This window comes from Sinocyclocheilus anshuiensis, unplaced genomic scaffold, assembly GCF_001515605.1.
Source record: "Sinocyclocheilus anshuiensis isolate Anshui unplaced genomic scaffold, SAMN03320099.WGS_v1.1 scaffold551, whole genome shotgun sequence".
Taxonomy (NCBI): Eukaryota; Metazoa; Chordata; class Actinopteri; order Cypriniformes; family Cyprinidae; genus Sinocyclocheilus; species Sinocyclocheilus anshuiensis.
In genome coordinates this window covers 100395-118593 of record NW_015548222.1, presented here as the reverse complement: position 1 = coordinate 118593, position 18199 = coordinate 100395, and the positions used below count along the sequence as shown (strand labels likewise).

The 18199-nt window shown below is 37.1% G+C and overlaps 3 protein-coding genes across 5 annotated transcripts in view; 2 read left to right on the top strand and 1 right to left on the bottom strand.

Annotated features, from left to right (window-relative positions):
• LOC107654248 (splicing factor U2AF 35 kDa subunit-like) overlaps nucleotides 1-2372 on the bottom strand; it is a 7114-nt gene extending 4742 nt beyond the window's left edge. For all 3 annotated transcript variants that reach the window (XM_016441259.1, XM_016441258.1, XM_016441260.1), the window contains exons 1-3: nucleotides 2306-2372; nucleotides 1835-1922; nucleotides 890-956 (exon numbers count right to left, since the gene is read on the bottom strand). The gene's annotated coding sequence lies outside the window, so the exon portion shown is untranslated. The remainder of the gene's footprint in view (nucleotides 1-889; nucleotides 957-1834; nucleotides 1923-2305) is intronic.
• Nucleotides 2373-4772: 2400 nt separating this feature from the next.
• On the top strand, nucleotides 4773-10707 carry gemin8 (gem (nuclear organelle) associated protein 8). Its single transcript, XM_016441276.1, has 4 exons — nucleotides 4773-4828; nucleotides 5052-5093; nucleotides 5945-6338; nucleotides 9885-10707. The coding sequence occupies exons 2-4, from the start codon at nucleotides 5091-5093 to the stop codon at nucleotides 10139-10141; spliced, it is 654 nt and encodes a 217-aa protein (XP_016296762.1). The 5' UTR covers nucleotides 4773-4828; nucleotides 5052-5090; the 3' UTR covers nucleotides 10142-10707.
• Nucleotides 10708-12010: 1303 nt separating this feature from the next.
• The window catches only part of LOC107654257 (neuronal membrane glycoprotein M6-b-like), a 68718-nt gene continuing 62529 nt past the window's right edge, over nucleotides 12011-18199 (top strand). The window contains exon 1 of the mRNA XM_016441270.1: nucleotides 12011-12123. Coding sequence (XP_016296756.1) covers nucleotides 12120-12123 — 4 coding nt within the window. The 5' untranslated portion in view covers nucleotides 12011-12119. The remainder of the gene's footprint in view (nucleotides 12124-18199) is intronic.

The following is an 18199-nucleotide window of genomic DNA, read 5'->3' as shown; positions in this document are numbered from 1 at the left end:
CTAAATAGTGTTCTGTGCTCGTCTGTGCAGCCAAAGACAGAACAGTTAGCATGTTTTGCTCAAACTTTCGCAATGGCATTAGAGCTGGTACACTGTTGTCGCTTGCGAAAACACAGTAACGGTGCTGTGGGTGTAAACTTACAGATTAAGGGGCGGTAATATTATAATGAGATCCCTTTGCCACATCACCAAAGGAAGCAAAATCAGACGCGCTATTTTCTCAAACGAATGCAGAAAAAGGCTTCCCAAAACAAAGTTACTGGGTTAATCTTTTTCACGTTTCCTTGGTTGGGAGATGCACAAAGGACCTGATTATAGCACTTAAAACCTGGAAAAGTCAGATTTTCATGATATGTCACCTTTAAGATGAAGTGTGATTTATAATGTAGGATGCATTAAGGAATTATTTTTGTGCTATAGACATTGTATAAATTGTTTGCAGGCACATTTCAGAAATTGCTGTACATTCACATTTAGGATCATTTTATGCACATCTTTATAAATGAGGCCCTGGTTCCAGATCAGAAAATGTTTACGGATGTTGCAGAACCAGTTTTATCCATACCAGAATTGTTTTTCTTTGATAGAATGGTATAAAATCGCTCGAGAATGTACAAGCAAATATAAAATGGTTCAGGAATCATGTAGTTGGAAAAGGGGCAACAAACAATTGCCTGGACAATCTCACATTATAAAAACAAATCCATAACACTTTTACTGTTTATTAGAAAGAGCAAGTTTTCAGTTACTTATTACTTGATGTGTAATGTATCAGCGCTGAGGCTGCCTCTCCATCAACTTTGAGTTTTATCTCAATTATCTGGGACAGAAATGGGATTTCTTGCTTACCCCACGAGCTAGCATTATCTCAAGGAAAAGCGGGACTTACAGCGAGAAGTGTCGGCTGTCTGTGCACTCTTTTGGGGGTTACGGTAGATGTTTTAAATCAAGATGGTCTGCAAATGGAGAAATCAAAATATGTATATAAATAATCCCCAATTGGTTACACAAAAAAATGATGCTGAGGAAGTTGTCTTTGTGCATCCAAAAGACTGAAACCCGGAGGGACCACTATTCACAAAAAAAAAAAAAAAATCCTACCTCATAAAAAGCTGACCATTTAACTTTCGTATATACACATATATATTAGATAAACAGGGACTTGAAAAACTGGGATACTGACTTTATTGCGTCAGAGATGTGTCACTTTGTTCGCAGCTGATTGGTCCAGTTTTGGATTTAAATCTCTTGTCCAGACCATAACCTTCCCCGTAGCAGGTTAGCCGTGGAACACACTATGGCAAAGAACTGTTAAAGGCCAAGCCACTTTTATGGTGCAAACTAAACTGAAACTGGCTTCATGGTATAGGCCCCAGATCTCAGGTGCTTTAAGACAAAATAGTCCTAAACACAAACTATGGATGAACTACAAATGACTCTGTACACTAAATGTCATAAATGTATTAAGTGACTGAAAGGCAAAGCAAAATTTGTTATTTGACACAACTTCCATTAAAGTGCAGCATTATATCAAACTTAAAGAATAACACATACATGTAAAAGTGAATATGCAAATACAAGCCTACTCTCAGTTATAATGTTAAAAAAAAAACTTTTCAATAAAAGTGTGGCAAGATATGACAATATGAGCAATTGTCAATTCAATTACATATTCAAATGTAAATGTAGGAAATACATCCAATTATATATTTATTTCACTCTAAAAATTCTACACAGCAAACATAAAGTCGGTTTCACTTTAAACATCAATAAACCAATTTTAATGAGGTGTAAATGAAAACATACGGGTGTAAAGTTTGAGATGTAAACATACCTGACTGAAAGTTGGTTTATTGTGCAATCTAGAACATCGATCTCCATGACGACAGGCTCCAATTTTGAAATAAAAGGCGCAGTTGACCCTAGAAATAACAAACAGGACGGAGACTGTTCCAAGATATGAAGACTATGACAAAATAACATTATCGCCATTGACAGTGTGACAAGGTCATGCAAAGTGTCAATTTTAACTTTTTAAACGGATAAAGCCGCAGTATTTTAATCCCAACTACTGTTGTCAGTACATTAGATATATTTAAAATGTTTTATAACATTGGCGGCAGTGTCTGATTTCACTGTTGTAACCTGCAGCATGAGCAATGCGGAAGTTTCACATCTCACACAAAAACATTGTTTTGCGTTCGGATGTAAAACCTCAGCAGACACGCAGCAGACAAACAGGTATGTTAGCCTACAAATCAGTTAATATTGCACCGTTCAAACTAAATATATTAATATAGCTTACTTGTCTTTTTCTGCACTAAAAATGGACGCAAGATACTCCGCCATCTTGAACGGTCAACTCGGATCAGTGTTGCCAATTTGGGGATTTTGTCGCCAAATTTAGCTACTTTCTCATTGTAGCTGCGACTTTTTTTTTATTTTTTTGCGACAAGGAGCTATTTTAGCTATATTTAAATAAAACTAGCGATTTTTTGGAGATTCTTTATTTTTTTCTTGGCCACACCCTGCCGTAGGCCCATGACCGCTCACGTTTGCTCTCAATCATGCCAACAGGTGCGTTCGAATTCATGCAGCACTGCGCAGACTGATCGGCGGCTGACTTCTTCTTCTTCTTCTTTTAAATTTAATGGCGGTTGGCAGACCAACTTAAATGGTGCATTCCCGCCACCTACTGGATAGGAGCTACCTCATAAAAAGCTGACCATTTAACTTTCGTAAGCACATCTTAGAAAGTAATGGATTACCCAACACTCTTAGATCTGGGGCTTGTACCATGATGGTAGTTGAACAAACTCTGGGTTACAGAATTAGTTTTGAGTTGACGAAACCAAACAATATACACTCAGGATTTGTTGGTAACATGAAGCTGATCATTAACTGTCTCTGTCAGCTCAGGTTTTGATCCTGAGTTCATGGAGCATGTGCACATGAAAGTGTGACATCAGTAACAAACAGCCTATTACATGCCTTGAAACATGTGGTTCAAGAAGAAAAGAGCTGTCCAAGATAGAAGAAAATTAAACGAAAATATCATGCTACTGTATATCAGTGCAAGTGAAAGTTGTGAAGTTAGTTTATACAGCTGATTATATATATATATTAGGGCTGCTCGAGGGTGGTTCTAGAGATTTTCTGAGGGAGGGGTTTGGCAACACTGACTCGGATGCGAATGCGAATCTGCGAGCTTACGTCGTCATCACGAGGGCGCGCGCAGGTTTCCATCCGTAGATGACGTCGCAGGAGAGAACGATTATTGTTCTCCATTTTCTCAGTAGCCCCTCATCTGCAGCAGTCGTCAAATTACCAATATCATTTTTCTTTCAACACCTACTGGACGTGTGATTAGATGTTACCAGAGCCACCGCTTTACACGAGGAGACTTCAATCTTGCTCAACAATGCTTAACACGACGAGATCCTAACAGGTGACTAGTGCTAGACTAGTCATTTACGGCACTATCTGGCAAAGATTTTTATTGAACAATAAATGCATGAACAACATAACCACGTAAAACATTTTTTGGATAAAAGCGTCTGCTAAATGTAAATGTAAAAAGAGTTGTTAACAAAGACTACAATAAATAAATACACTGTCTATGGGGAATAAACAAAATTTCACAAAGACATCAAAGGAATTACATGCCTGTACAATCTGAATAGGTTTCTGTTTACGCCAGCTGTCGTAAAACTCCGACAACGTCAGAGCCATTAAATGATTGGCTTACAAGGAGCACGTGGTCGAATCATTGCGCGACAGATTGCCATCTCCTCCTTAAAACAACTCTGTTTCTACTGGCTTTCATGGCTGATGTGTTTTTAAGTGTTGAAAAAGGAATAGGAATTTTTCTGTATGCAGATGATGGTGCAATCTGGAAACGAGGGACGAATTTAGAGTTTGTTGTAAGGAAAGTGCAAGAAGCAATAACAGAATTAGAAAGGTGGTCATATAAGTGGGGTTTTAGATTCTCTGTTGAAAAAAAACAAAAAAAAAGTAGATCTTAGAAGAATTGAACTGTCACTAAGATATTGGGTCAATATATTAGGACATAGTCAAGAAGACCCAGCTAGGGTAGTTCTAAAAGCTTTCTGGGAAAAAGGAAAAAAATAAATCAAAAGTTTTGGATGGGAAGTGCCTAGAGTGGTAAAAGAAATGGAAATTGGTGAAACTCCAATAAGCCCTACAGTTCCGTGGTCAACAATCCCTCTGTGGTTAATATCTCAACCTACGGTAGATATGACATTGTTAAGTGAGGAAAATAAGGATAAGTTCAAATCAAATGTTCAAATAGCACATAAGTACATTCATGAAAATTATTATGGTTATGTTCAAATATATTCTGATGCATCGAAAAATATGGAAGACAAAGTAGGTGTGGCATTTAGTATCCCAGAATTTAATGTCAAAGTCAGTAAAAGAATCACAGATAATTTGTCAGTTTACACTGGTGAAATTATTGCAATTGTACTGGCATTGCAATGGGTGGAGGAAAATAAACCAATGCGGTCACTCATATGTTCTGATTCAAGTTCATCAAATAAAGATACTGATTGATGTCCTCAAGGAAAATAAAGAAAAACTTAATTTGATGAACATTTTGGGGAATAAATCAGGGGATAAAAACTTTAAATTTTTAATGCGTTATTTAAAGGACATGGGATTATATAATAGAATTTAGTGAAGAGTACGGTCCTGATCCACACTCCTAATCAGTAGGTGGCGGTAATGCACATAAACGTTGTATGCCATCCGCCATTAAACACCAAGAAGAAGAAGAATACTCTCATGGCAGAGGAAGGCATAAGTGGTAAGTGCAACTAAACAATGCTAGTTTAAGTTTAATGTCTAATACGTTTACTTATTGGATTCTTGATAGTACGCTTGTGTTGATTAAAAAGCACTCCCGAAGTTACTAGATAACTTCTTTTATCTGTATTATGGCAAAAATATTCGCCTCCATTGTCCACTGCTCTACATACATAAATGTTTACTGGTGACTGAAATAAAGTTATGAACTTTCTTTCTAACAGGTACAGAAATAGATCCCATTAACTAGTCTCCTCTTCGTAATGGTAAGTCTTACACTTCTGTGTAATTGATTGATGACTGAAGATCAGGCCCTTTCTTTCAGAACATGCAACACAACTCCGTGTTCAAGCTCTTGTTCTGTCCAGGCTGGACTATTGCAATGCTCTCTTGGCAGGTCTTTCAGCCAGTTCTATCAAACCTCTACAATTAATCCAAAATGCCACTGCAAGATTAATCTTTAATGAGCCGAAAATAACACGTCACACCTCTGTTCATCAATCTGCACTGGCTACCAGTAGCTGCTCGCATTAAATTCAAGGCATTAATGTTTGCCTACAAAACCACCACTGGTTCTGCACCCATTTACCTAAATTCATTACTTCAGAGTTATGTGCCCTCTAGAAGCTTGCGTTCTGCAAGTGAACGGTGTATTATTGTGCCATCTCAAAGAGGCACAAAATCACTTTCACAGACTTTTTCATTAACTGTTCCCTCCTCGTGGAATGACCTGCCCAAATCAATCCGAGCAGCTGAGTCCTTAAACATCTTCACGAAACGACTAAAAACACATCTGTTCCACCTTTATTTGACCCTCTAACTCTAACACTTTCTATTCTATTTTAATTCTACTTTATCTATATTTATCTTTTTTTTTCCTTTTTTTATTCTTTATTTAAAAAAAACGACAACAAAAACAAAAACTAGCTTTCTATTTTTTCTATTCTATCTACTTGTTTTTCTTTGTTTGTGTGTGTGTGTATAATATATATATAATATACAATATTATACAGCCAATGAAGGCTACATGACTGATTATATGCAATATGAAACAGAGTGATCATTTTAAGCACTTTTTACTGATTAGTCAACATCAAAAACGTTGGTTGTGTTCCAGGCCAGTCAGGGTGATGGAGAGGTGTGGTACGCCCATCCGGTTTACGCCCGATATTGGCAGCACTACCAGCAGGCCATGAGCTGGCACCAGAGGCATAAGCGGGCATACAGAAAAGCTTTGGAGGTTGGCTACTTCCAGGCACTGTATTCCATGTACCCCTCTGCCGTCCAGCGATACTCAGATTGGCATGCAGACGAGAGCTGGAGGAACGCTCATAGAGACAGAACGACAGGTAGAGAAGAAGAAAGGGAAAATGAGGCCACTGATTCAGACAGTGAGATGGAGGAGGAGAGTTCGGATGAGAGCCAGATCGAGTGTGACGTCAGTAACATGGACATCTCAGAAGAGCTGCGACAATACTTTGCCCAGACAGAGCGACACAGGCAGGAACTCAGTAAGTGTTTAAAAACATGTGGAAATATTTAGAAAAACTGACCTTTCAGCTGCAAGAACTTGCACTTTTTGGGGTTTCACTCCATATTAGGACCACCATATAGTTTATATTATTGTTGTTATTATTATAGAGATACTTTTAGTTTTTCTGTTGCTGAAACAGTTTTTGGACTAACTTAGTTTATTTTGGTTTTGTTTAATTCTGGAACATGGTGATTGTGTGGGTCCTCTCTTTTGAGCTTTTTATTATCATAATAATAATAATTCAAAAAGGTTTATATGTCGCCTTTCAGAACCTCATGGTCCTTTTACAAAGGAAAAGGGAAACAACAAATGAATAGAATGTAAGTCTAAACAGAGGACAGCAGAAAAAAACCATACGTAATCCAATCAAAGCAAGCAAACAAAAAATAGATGTTACACAATAGAAAACCTAAAACAAAAACAGATATGAAGTGAGAACCAGGAACCAGAAATATCAGGAAAAATGCATACTGATGGCACAGACAACCCAAAATCTTCTCTTCTGATTTGTTTAGATAATTCTTTTATGTGGGGAAATGTTGAATGAGAGCTTGAAAGGAGCAGTGGTGCTGTGCCAAACTCATTATCCCAGAATGTCCCCACTGCAGTCATGCAGTCTCTTCACACTGGTCATCTGTTTTACAGACTAAGCCTGCTTAAAGGAGAGGTGCACTCTAATAATTCACTGCAATCATTTTGGGATTATTCATTTATTGTTGAATACTGACCTGATAGTATGAGATCTTATATTTAAAGTACTGGCTTGGTTGACAACAGTGTAGAACAGTGATTCTCAATTCTCAACTGGTACAGGAATATTTTCTAAGATGATCACTGACGGCAAGGACAAGGCTATCTTAAATAATAATAATAATTAAGCATAATGTAGAGCAGGGGTTCTCAAATCTGGCCATCAAGATCCACTTTCCTGCAGAGTTCAGCTCCAAACATAATCAAAAACACCTGATTAATTAATCAAATAATGCTTATTTGTGCATGATATAATCCATTGAGAGACCTCAGACAGTTGTCATTACCTGTACTGCATTAATAGAAAGTAAGTTAATATAAAGAGGTTTTTTTTTATATAAAGTATTATTCAAATTATAATTTGACCATGGGGTGGAAAGATTTATGATGGTTCCATGTGCACTCACCATTTTCAATTTTACATCTCTCACAGCAAAATTTGGTTTTACCAATGTTAACAGAAACTTCAGTCTACCTGCTCCTACCTCAATAAAATTCACCTACCAGTAACTTTCTAGTTATCCTGAAGACCCTTATTAGCTTGTTTGATCAGGGTTGGAGCTAAACTCTGCAGGAAAGCCAGAGTTGAGAACCCTGCTATGGAGACTGAAGTTTCTGTTAACACTGGTAAAACTAATTTGGACCTCAAGGGCTAGAGTGGAGAACCCCTGCTCTAGAGCAAATTTAAAAGCATATGTAAATGTATAAACATTTAGCAAAGTTCCATGTTTAGGGTCAGTTTCTAATGGAAGAGTTTGAATCTCAGTCCTAAATTTTCTTTAGGTTGCACTTAAGTAAGTGTAGTGCACATGCAACATTTCAGGTTTGAGACTTCTTTTAATTATGTTTTCAGTGGTGAGGAAGTGCATGGTAAATTTATGATGATATAAGCATAATAGTTTATGCTTGTCAAACACCGGTTTTGAAGCAGGGGGTTGGGGACCATTAGGAGCCTTGGCAAACTTTAAATGGGGACCTATTAAGACTTAAAATTATTTATTACATAGAGGTAACTTATGAATGCAGACGAGCTGGAAGAATGGTCACAGAGACAGAACAACAGGTATAGACGAAGAAAGGGAGAAAGAGGCCACATGAATGAATGAATGAATGATCAAGCAACCAATTTTAATGCCAGTTTGGACCAGTTGAGATGGACTGATTCCAACATGTGACATGGCATCATTCTGGAAAATAATAAACAACAGGTAGAAAATAAACATACATACAAACTAAACTACATTAAATTAGGTTTTGCTTACAAATAAGCATAGTTTGTGCCAGCAACAATTATTGGCACAAAAACAAACATTTAGAAACCAAATTGTTTATGGTAGTGTTTAGACTTGTTTGGTTGCACTTGATGTGCTATATAAAATCTACATCCTTAAGCGAAAAACCCTGTGGTCATCCATTATTATAGGAGACATGAAAAATGTGTAATGTATTATTTGACCTATGCATATTTGAGTTACAATGTATTATTTGAGTTGTCATGGTGGTAGCATTAACTAATGTCAGGAAAATGTTATGTTTTTCTCATTAAGGTGCTCAAACACCAAAATACCAAGCTTGATCTTGTGTTTTTATCTTTAAAAAGATTACTTAAAAAGGCACTTATTTTGATCTTCAAGGCTTAAGTGATGTTTCTAGTCATGACATTACTCATTTCTCTGCTATGTAGAGAAACAACAACTGAAGTTTCTGTTAACACTGGTAAAACTAATTTGGACCTCAAGGGCTAGAGTGGAGAACCCCTGCTCTAGAGCAAATTTAAAAGCATATGTAAATGTATAAACATTTAGCAAAGTTCCATGTTTAGGGTCAGTTTCTAATGGAAGAGTTTGAATCTCAGTCCTAAATTTTCTTTAGGTTGCACTTAAGTAAGTGTAGTGCACATGCAACATTTCAGGTTTGAGACTTCTTTTAATTATGTTTTCAGTGGTGAGGAAGTGCATGGTAAATTTATGATGATATAAGCATAATAGTTTATGCTTGTCAAACACCGGTTTTGAAGCAGGGGGTTGGGGACCATTAGGAGCCTTGGCAAACTTTAAATGGGGACCTATTAAGACTTAAAATTATTTATTACATAGAGGTAACTTATGAATGCAGACGAGCTGGAAGAATGGTCACAGAGACAGAACAACAGGTATAGACGAAGAAAGGGAGAAAGAGGCCACATGAATGAATGAATGAATGATCAAGCAACCAATTTTAATGCCAGTTTGGACCAGTTGAGATGGACTGATTCCAACATGTGACATGGCATCATTCTGGAAAATAATAAACAACAGGTAGAAAATAAACATACATACAAACTAAACTACATTAAATTAGGTTTTGCTTACAAATAAGCATAGTTTGTGCCAGCAACAATTATTGGCACAAAAACAAACATTTAGAAACCAAATTGTTTATGGTAGTGTTTAGACTTGTTTGGTTGCACTTGATGTGCTATATAAAATCTACATCCTTAAGCGAAAAACCCTGTGGTCATCCATTATTATAGGAGACATGAAAAATGTGTAATGTATTATTTGACCTATGCATATTTGAGTTACAATGTATTATTTGAGTTGTCATGGTGGTAGCATTAACTAATGTCAGGAAAATGTTATGTTTTTCTCATTAAGGTGCTCAAACACCAAAATACCAAGCTTGATCTTGTGTTTTTATCTTTAAAAAGATTACTTAAAAAGGCACTTATTTTGATCTTCAAGGCTTAAGTGATGTTTCTAGTCATGACATTACTCATTTCTCTGCTATGTAGAGAAACAACAGCAGATGGAGGCAGAGCAGCAGGACTCGTATGTTCTAGCTGACCAAGACTTGCACAGAGTTTCCTGGCGCAGCAGCCTGCCTCCTTCAGAGCGTCCTGGAGAAAGGAGGACCGCAGAGATGAAGAAGCTGTATGGTAAAGATGCAGCAAAGATTCAGGGGATGGAAGCAGCCATGCAGCTCACCTTTGACCGCAACTGTGACAAAAAACAGCCCAAGTACTGGCCGGTTATACCACTAAATCTGTAGGATGATCAGACCCCATCATTAGTATGCCTGGCACAACAGTGCTGACAGTACTGAAGTGATGCATCAAATCAGCATCTGTGAGGACCTTTTGCATATGTAGAACAAACACTTATGTCCTTATAGACAGATAAAGCATTTAGAGAGTACTTTTAATAAATGTTCAGTTCAGTATGATCAGTAAAAACTTTGAAATTGAGTTAGAGTTCTGCAATTCCCAACTTGCACTCATTTCCTTTTGCGATATCTGTATGTAGTGGCATCCACACAGTTCTATCTTTTTAAAGTTTCTCATATCATGTAAATGATGGAAGAGCTGCTTAGATTTCGGTGTCGTTCTTTTCATGTAGTCATTTCTCCCTAACTAGGTCATTGCCTCCCCCACAGTCTTTGGTTAATGTGTTTTGTCTGTCTCTTCTGTTTTGCATCTCACATGAGCACATGAGACTGTGTTTGCCGGCTTATTCTCTGGTGCAGTTTTTACATTGAAATTTCTCCTTTTTTAATGCAGAAGAAGTCATTGTTTAATTAATGTGGTTTGATTGATTAATAAATGTATTGCATTGAAATGTGTGTGGGTGTGGCAGTTGGTATAGTGCTTATGCTTTAGAGATGATACTCTTAACTGATTGAAGTTTTTCAATGAGAAAAAAAATAGATATTTGCCCATATATTCTTGTTTTTAACGTCCACCTCTGGAGATACAATTAGAAAGATCACTGTTTTACTGGTGTCTTCGGTGACCGCTTGTGAATAGATTTTGAAAGGTGAGTATCTGGTTTTGTGTCTACAAACAAAAAGTGGTTACTTACAAAATTAATTAAAACATTTGAAAGAATAGTTCACCCCAAAATTAAAATTCACTGGAAGAAACAATATTATGGATAGAGGACTCTATTTTAGGTCTGAATGCCTTAATGATGGATATATTTTTTTTTATTACAAACTCACTTCAAGACATTAATTGATGGATTGGAGTCATGTGGATTACTTGTGGATTATTGTGATGTTTTTATCAGCTGTTTGGGCTCCTGTTCACTGCAGAGGATCCATGGGTGAGCAAGTGATGTAATGCTAAATTTCTCCAAATCTGTTCCCATGAAGAAACAAACTCCGTTATATCTTGGATGGCCTGTGGTTGTGTACATTTTTGGCAAAATTTCATTTTTGGGTGAACTATTCCTTGAATTAAAATGTACAGAGTTTCAGCTCATTTTGTCAAGATGAACTTGCATTAAATGTACTTTATGTAATGCTAATCATTAAGAACTATGGTGCAATCTATCACCTAGAAACTCTCTTATTGTCTTTTTCTTAATTAGCCAATGGCAAACTGTGACACACCAGATAAGCCATTAAAATATGTGACCCCCAAATGTAGCCTTGCAACATTGTCGACATTTTCTACACCGGCATCAGGATCTGAGAAATTTCCAGCTTCTCTGTTTGCCCACTTAGTGAGGCCATGCTGGAATAATGCCAAATGGCCAAAACTGAATAGAGTTCCCAGCCTGCCTTCTGGTTGCCATGGTGGTTGTCTCTTAGCATCCTGCAATTTATATTCAGTTGTACTCTCTGGGCTCTCCACAAGTTCAGTATCAAAGTTTACGACAACATGAAATACCAAAAAATTGTGTCGTTTTGGTGTGAATGAACCTATATAATGTTCATTTTCTTTTGTAATGAATAAACAGAGCACAACATTTTCCATTACCATGAGCGAGTATGACACTGTTTTATCATCCTTGGTTTATCGCTTATATGTTTCTAATGACTACTTGGTACTATACAAGCGCCGCTCTCTGCCATCATTGCGCTTATGGAGGAAAGAGTGGCCCCGTCTGGGGACCCCAAACAGTGACGTCACCGCAGCGATGGTCCCGAGCTGGAGCGACACATTTTGTTCAGTTGAGCGAAACTCTTTCCACTCCAAACACCCGCCGAACTTTCACTAACGCCCCCCGAACACAGAGAACGCAACATGGGTGAGTGCATGTTGGCCAGTGCATCCTCAATGGCGCGTTTGCTCCATAGTTTCTTTAATAAGAGTTTACTCTAGTATAACGTTTCTTTCTCTTCTGCTCGTTTTGAGACGCGTTTTCGTCATACTCTTGCTGCGAATAATTTGTAACATTTGATAGCGTTAAAATGCAGTTTATTTTGTTTTTGCAGGCAACTGTTTAAAAAAAAAATACTTTTTTTCCTAATTTGTTTAACGCGTATTTAAAGTGTTTAAAAGCCACTTTTGCAGACTTCTTAAAAACGGTCTTACGTTAAATGGCAACAGATATTTGTTAGCCCGTTGTATAGGCTATAGGCTATTAGATATATAGGTTTACCGTTTAGTTTGGTGTTAGTAGGCTATCAAGTATTTTATATTTCTCCATGTTTTAATAGCCTAATTATTTAGGTGTTTTTTTCTGAGTTTTGTTTTAGCTGAGGTAGGCAGTAATAAATAGACAAAGAGAATCATTAGAAAAACAATGTTTATTTCATTTTAGTCTTTTCAAATTCTGCTTTGTGTATTTTTTGCATGCATCAGTCAGTTGGAGTGCTATGAGCTTTGCTATGAATCTGTGCTTGTTTATCCTTTACTTATCCAGCATGCAAAATAGAGCTAATTCATTGGAAAGAATGCGTTCTTTCATTTGTCCCAGCTGTGTCCTTGGAATGGTTAGTTATAAAGCACATTCTTTGCCAGCTGTCTGCATCAAGACTGGCGCTTAAGTGGCACATCTCTGCTCTGTGAATTCCCCTCAAGAGAGTAATGTTAGTTTTGTATTCCTTGATGGAAGAATGTCATCCTTTAGATGACCAGGACTAAAGAAAGTTTATTGTATGAGTCAGAGCCCAAAGTGACTCACTCACTCACTCACTCTCTCTCTCTCTCTCTCACTCTCACTCTCTCTCTCTCTCTCTCTCTCTCTCTCTCTCTCTCTTTCTCTGGCTCTCTCAAAGTCAGTTTGTTTTCATAGCAAGTTTAAACTTTTTCTTCAGAAAGCCACTTCATTCTGACACTGAAGGTTGGTCTAAAACTCACAACGATTCTTCTGAGCTTTTATATCATAATTATGTGTTATGATATGTATGATATGATTATGTGTGCTTTTTAAAGTCTAGAGTGAATACTTTCACTCTCTTCTCTTTTTCCATCACACTCGTGCTCTTTTTTACCAAAAAGTGAATGGTTTAAATTAAGTGAGGAATTTGTTTGTGCTTTTAGGCTGCAATAAATGGAATAAACAAAGACACAAACTTTCTTATATACAGCTGTCCAAAGTTTTAGTCTGTAAACAACATCAGACTTGTTATTATTCAGACTATTATTCACACCAAGGAAGATAACTACAGTTGTAACTAGAAAGTTTCTAATATGAGAATAGGGATGTCCACACCACTGCAATAACAATAACCGCATAGAGGACCGATACTGTTGGAATCACTTTCAGAACAAATACTTCCAGTTGATGAATAATATTAACATTGACAAAGCTTTAAAGTTTAAAGTAGCATACGAGAAAAATGCAGCATACACTTATAATAAACTGAACATTATCATCTGCTTATGTGAATGCCAATATAGTTAGTCATATCGTTCTTGGTGAACGAGCCTTTACATTGAGAACTGCTTAGCTTCAAAGAGCATTTGCACTTCCAAGTGTAGTCAGTGAGAGTAATGTCACTGTTCATTTAGCTATACTTTGCAGCATTTGTTTCCAAGCAACAGCATCCCTCTGTGCATAATCCTACTCGCATAATTCCACCTCAGACCTCACAACCTGTGCCATACCATCACGGCAGAGATCATGGCTGCATTCTGTATGAATGAGATCTTGTTTATCCAGTCTGAAACACCTCTGTGTCCATTATGCAAATCACTACTTCTGCCTTAACTATAGATCTGTGCCTTTGAGCCGTGGCAAAGTCTCATTTTGTGCAGCGTAATAACAAAGGTCACTGTAGTGTAGATAACACCACAGTCTTCAATTACAAACGTCATTTGTGACCCTGGACCACAAAACGAGTCATAAGGGTCAATTTTTCGAAATTGAGATTTATACATCATTTCCATTGATGTATGGTTTGTTAGGATAGGACAATATTTGGCCGAGATACAACTATTTGAAAATCTGGAATCTGAGGGTACAAAAAAAATGTAAATATTGAGAAAATCACCTTTAAAGTTGTCCAAATGAAGTTCTTATCAATGCATATTACTAATCAAAAATTAAGTTTTAATGTATTTATGGTAGGAAATTTACAAAATATCTTCATGGAACATGATCTTTACTTAATATCCTAATGATTTTTGGCATAAAAGAAAAATCTGTCATTTTGACCCATACAATGTATTTTTGGCTATTGCTACAAATATACCCCAGCGACTTAAGACTGGTTTTGTGGTCCAGGGTCACACTTTAAACAGAAATTCAAATCACTTATCCAGTGACATTTCGAGTTATCAACGGGAATAAGTGACTTTATTTGCTGGAGATGCCCTTTTTCACTAATCTGAGAATTTTGTGGGGTCTAATCTTTATCCAGTAGATTCAGGTAGTTTAAACTTACATAAAAGAACTCTTGGGGCCTGATGTATAAAAAAGGCATTGCAAAATGCTCTCGCACAGTGGAATAAAAAGTAAACTTGCCATTAAAATGTGCACCCTGGACCATGCAGAGTTACTGTATGCCTACACTGGTGTGATATGCTTTTCATTTAATAAACCATGCTTATAATAAATAATAAAAATGCCAACTTCATGTATTGAAGCATTCAAATCAGAAGTAATCATCATCCAGGCATTGTTATATAAACATTATACAAATTTTACCTAATTTAAAAGACATAAAAAAATACATGGGCAATCATCATCCAGTCATGTTACCACACTATTTTTCAACCACAATTAGGAATGGCATCAAGATATAATAATTCTGCCTGAAATCAGAGACAGTATAATTGAACTTAAAGCCATACTCTTCTCAACATTGTTATTTAAATCACTACTGATTCAATTTGGAAACTATTAAACTCACATTAGATACTATAACAACTGACTATTTTTCACTTAAGACAACGGATCATATCCTCATTGATGTTTTTTGAGAATTGGCAACTCTCGCTTACAACAAAACCATTATTCTATTATTAATGCTATTATACTATTATTCCCATAATTACTTCTGAACACTCATGCATGTGCTCCAGCATCAGACTTTAATATTTTCATTAATACATTTAGAGAAACCTTTACTCTTGCTTAGAAGAAAACTGCCCAACATTTAAATATTTAAATAGAACAATACAGACCAGTATTCAGTGTCCCCAATCCAGACCTGTGACCGAATATTGAAATATGTGCTAGACAACACTATAAGTACAATATAGCTAGATCTAATCTAAATCACTCATTGTTATTAATTATCATATCATCCAGCACTAAAACTTGCTCTATTTTAAAGCACCGAGGCATTACAGACATAACTATAACTTTCTGTAAAGCTGCTTTGAAACCATGTGTATTGTCAGAAGCTCTATACATATCAATTTTACTTGGTTGTTAGGCAGCCATTGTTAGACAAATCATTGTGAGAGTTTTCTGTGCACTTTTTCCCATTCATCTTCTTCCAACATTAGACAAATATCACATTCTGGTTTATTTCTGTGTTTGGTTTGCATGTTCTTTTGCTCTCTTGATTTTCCTTCGCTCATTTCTTTCCATGGTTATGTATTAGATTCACCTGGTCTAGTGCAATTGATCGTTCTGTATTTATATGCCCTCAGTTTGATCACTCCTTTGTTTGGTATTGTTTTTACTATCCTGTGTAAATCTGTCACATTTCTTGGCTCCATATAGAGCTGCATCTCTTCTTCCTTGCCTGACCCGCCATGACAGTAAGCCATTTTTGAGGGCACACTATTGTCACATGGCATAAGAACCAAATGACAACACATCAGTTTCATTATATGGGAAAAAAATGGGTAAGGGGTTTCAAATGACATAGGGGTGAGTAAATAATGACAGGTTTTCATAATGACAATTATATTTCATAGTTATGACTATTGTTATGTAACAACTGCTAACCTAAAATTTAGTTTCCATGATCATAATTGTTACATATAACTGGCATGCACCTCTATGGAAAGAAAGCAAGTACATGCAACAGATTAACCAGTTCTATTTATATTTGAAAGCAACGTTTTTATTGTCTTTTATTTTAGTTGTGATTAAAGTAACGCATTGCTTCCGGATATTTTAAAACTGTTTTACTTTGGGAATGAACAGCTTGCCCACTGCTGTGATGTCATCCTTAGACCCTACCCTTGAGAATCTGGGCCAAAAGGATTATGGGTTTGCAAAGAGGGATTTAAACCTAACAACACAGATCATTTAGAGGGGGTGAGAAAGATATTTTACCTTTATTTCTTGGCCTATTTTAGCTGAACTGATAATAACAGATGGTGAACGAGCTGGTGAATGAGCTTTTGACGAGATAATAAATACTGATCATTCTTGATGCACTATCATGATTTCTTCCATTCTCACTGTGCAGTTCTCAGAGCAGGAGATTTGGCCTGTTTAAAGGACATAGATGAAGTCCTTTGTTTAGTTTTGTGGTGTGTGTGTGTGTGTGTGTGTTTTGTAGTTATCATACCTGCACTGTCGGTATCAAAGATTAATACCAACTTTTCTGGATAAAGGCCTATATGTAGTTTTCATAACGTTTTCAGCAACAGTCATTGTTAATTCATTGTCTGTTTTGTGATCTGGCTAATCCTATTAGTATCATATAATTAAGTTAAAGGGACAGTTCACCCAAAAATTAAAATCTTATCGTGTATTCATCCTCAAGTTGTTCCAAACCTGTATGAGTTTCTTTCTTCTGTTGAGCACGAAATATATTTTGAAGAATGTTGGTAACCAAACAGTTGACAGTAGTGATTGACTTCCTAAAATACTATGGAAGTCAATAGCTGCCGTCAACTCTTTGGTTACCAACATTTAAATGGGTCATCGGATGCAAAATTCACTTTTACATGTTGTTTGATCTGAAATGTGTGTTGGCAGTGTGTGTACACAACCACTCTATAATGATAAAAATCCACCCAGTAGTTTTTTTTAAATCCCCAAAAATCATAACCCCTTTCTCAGATTAAGCCGTTCTCAGATTCTTGTCTGTGTGATGTCACACAAACACAGGCCGCTCCCACGATTGTTGATTGACACTGGTGTTTTACCTCAGACCTGCCCTGAGTGAACTGTCATCAGTCCGCCATTGTTTTCGACGCCGGAGCAGGAGTAGACAAGAATGGCTCCTAAGCGATTGAGGCGTTCTGTTGTTGGATGTAATAATGAACATAGCAGTCGTCATTTACTCCCGACGTCTGAGCTGCTGAAGACACAGTGGATTATGTTTGTTTTTAAAGGGAATGCGCCCCCTGATCTACCTAAATGCATCTATATGCAGTTGTGCTGCATATTTTTGTGGAAAACATGATAGAATACCACTAATTGTCACGTGTGTGTTCCTGTTTAGTTTCTGTTTGTCCTTATTTGGTCCTTCCAGTTCCTTTTTACCGTTATTAGTAATCACCTGTTCCTTGTTATTAGTTATCCTCATCACCTGTCTGCCCCTCGTTATCTGCCCTATTTGAGTAACCTTGCTACGTGTGTTTTTCGGTTTCCTTTTGATTATTAAAATGAGTAAATTCTCCTACGTCTCCTTGCTCCTTTGCTCCGCGCTCCTACACAGCAGCAGTTCCGTGACAGAATTCCAGACCGACATAAAGTGAGCGGCGCCTTTCCTCCCCATGTTTCTTTTCCGTTTTTGAAAAGTTTTTTGTTTCTCTGTTTTCCCTGGCAGCAATGGAAACCAACGCACGATTTTCGGCCCTAGCCCGCAGAGATCTCCCGTTTGAGGATTATGCACGGGAGTTCTGCGAGCTCGCCGTGTATGCGGTGCTGGATGATGCGACGCTCAACTCTTTGTTCTGGATCGGGGCTAATTACCATCGCCCGTGGACCTCCCAGACACCACTGGACTAAGCTGGAGGGAAGG

Coding starts and splice junctions, on each gene's coding strand:
- gemin8 (XM_016441276.1), top strand. Junction 6,339..9,884: donor GCGACACAGGCAGGAACTCA/GTAAGTGTTTAA, acceptor TCTGCTATGTAG/AGAAACAACAGCAGATGGAG.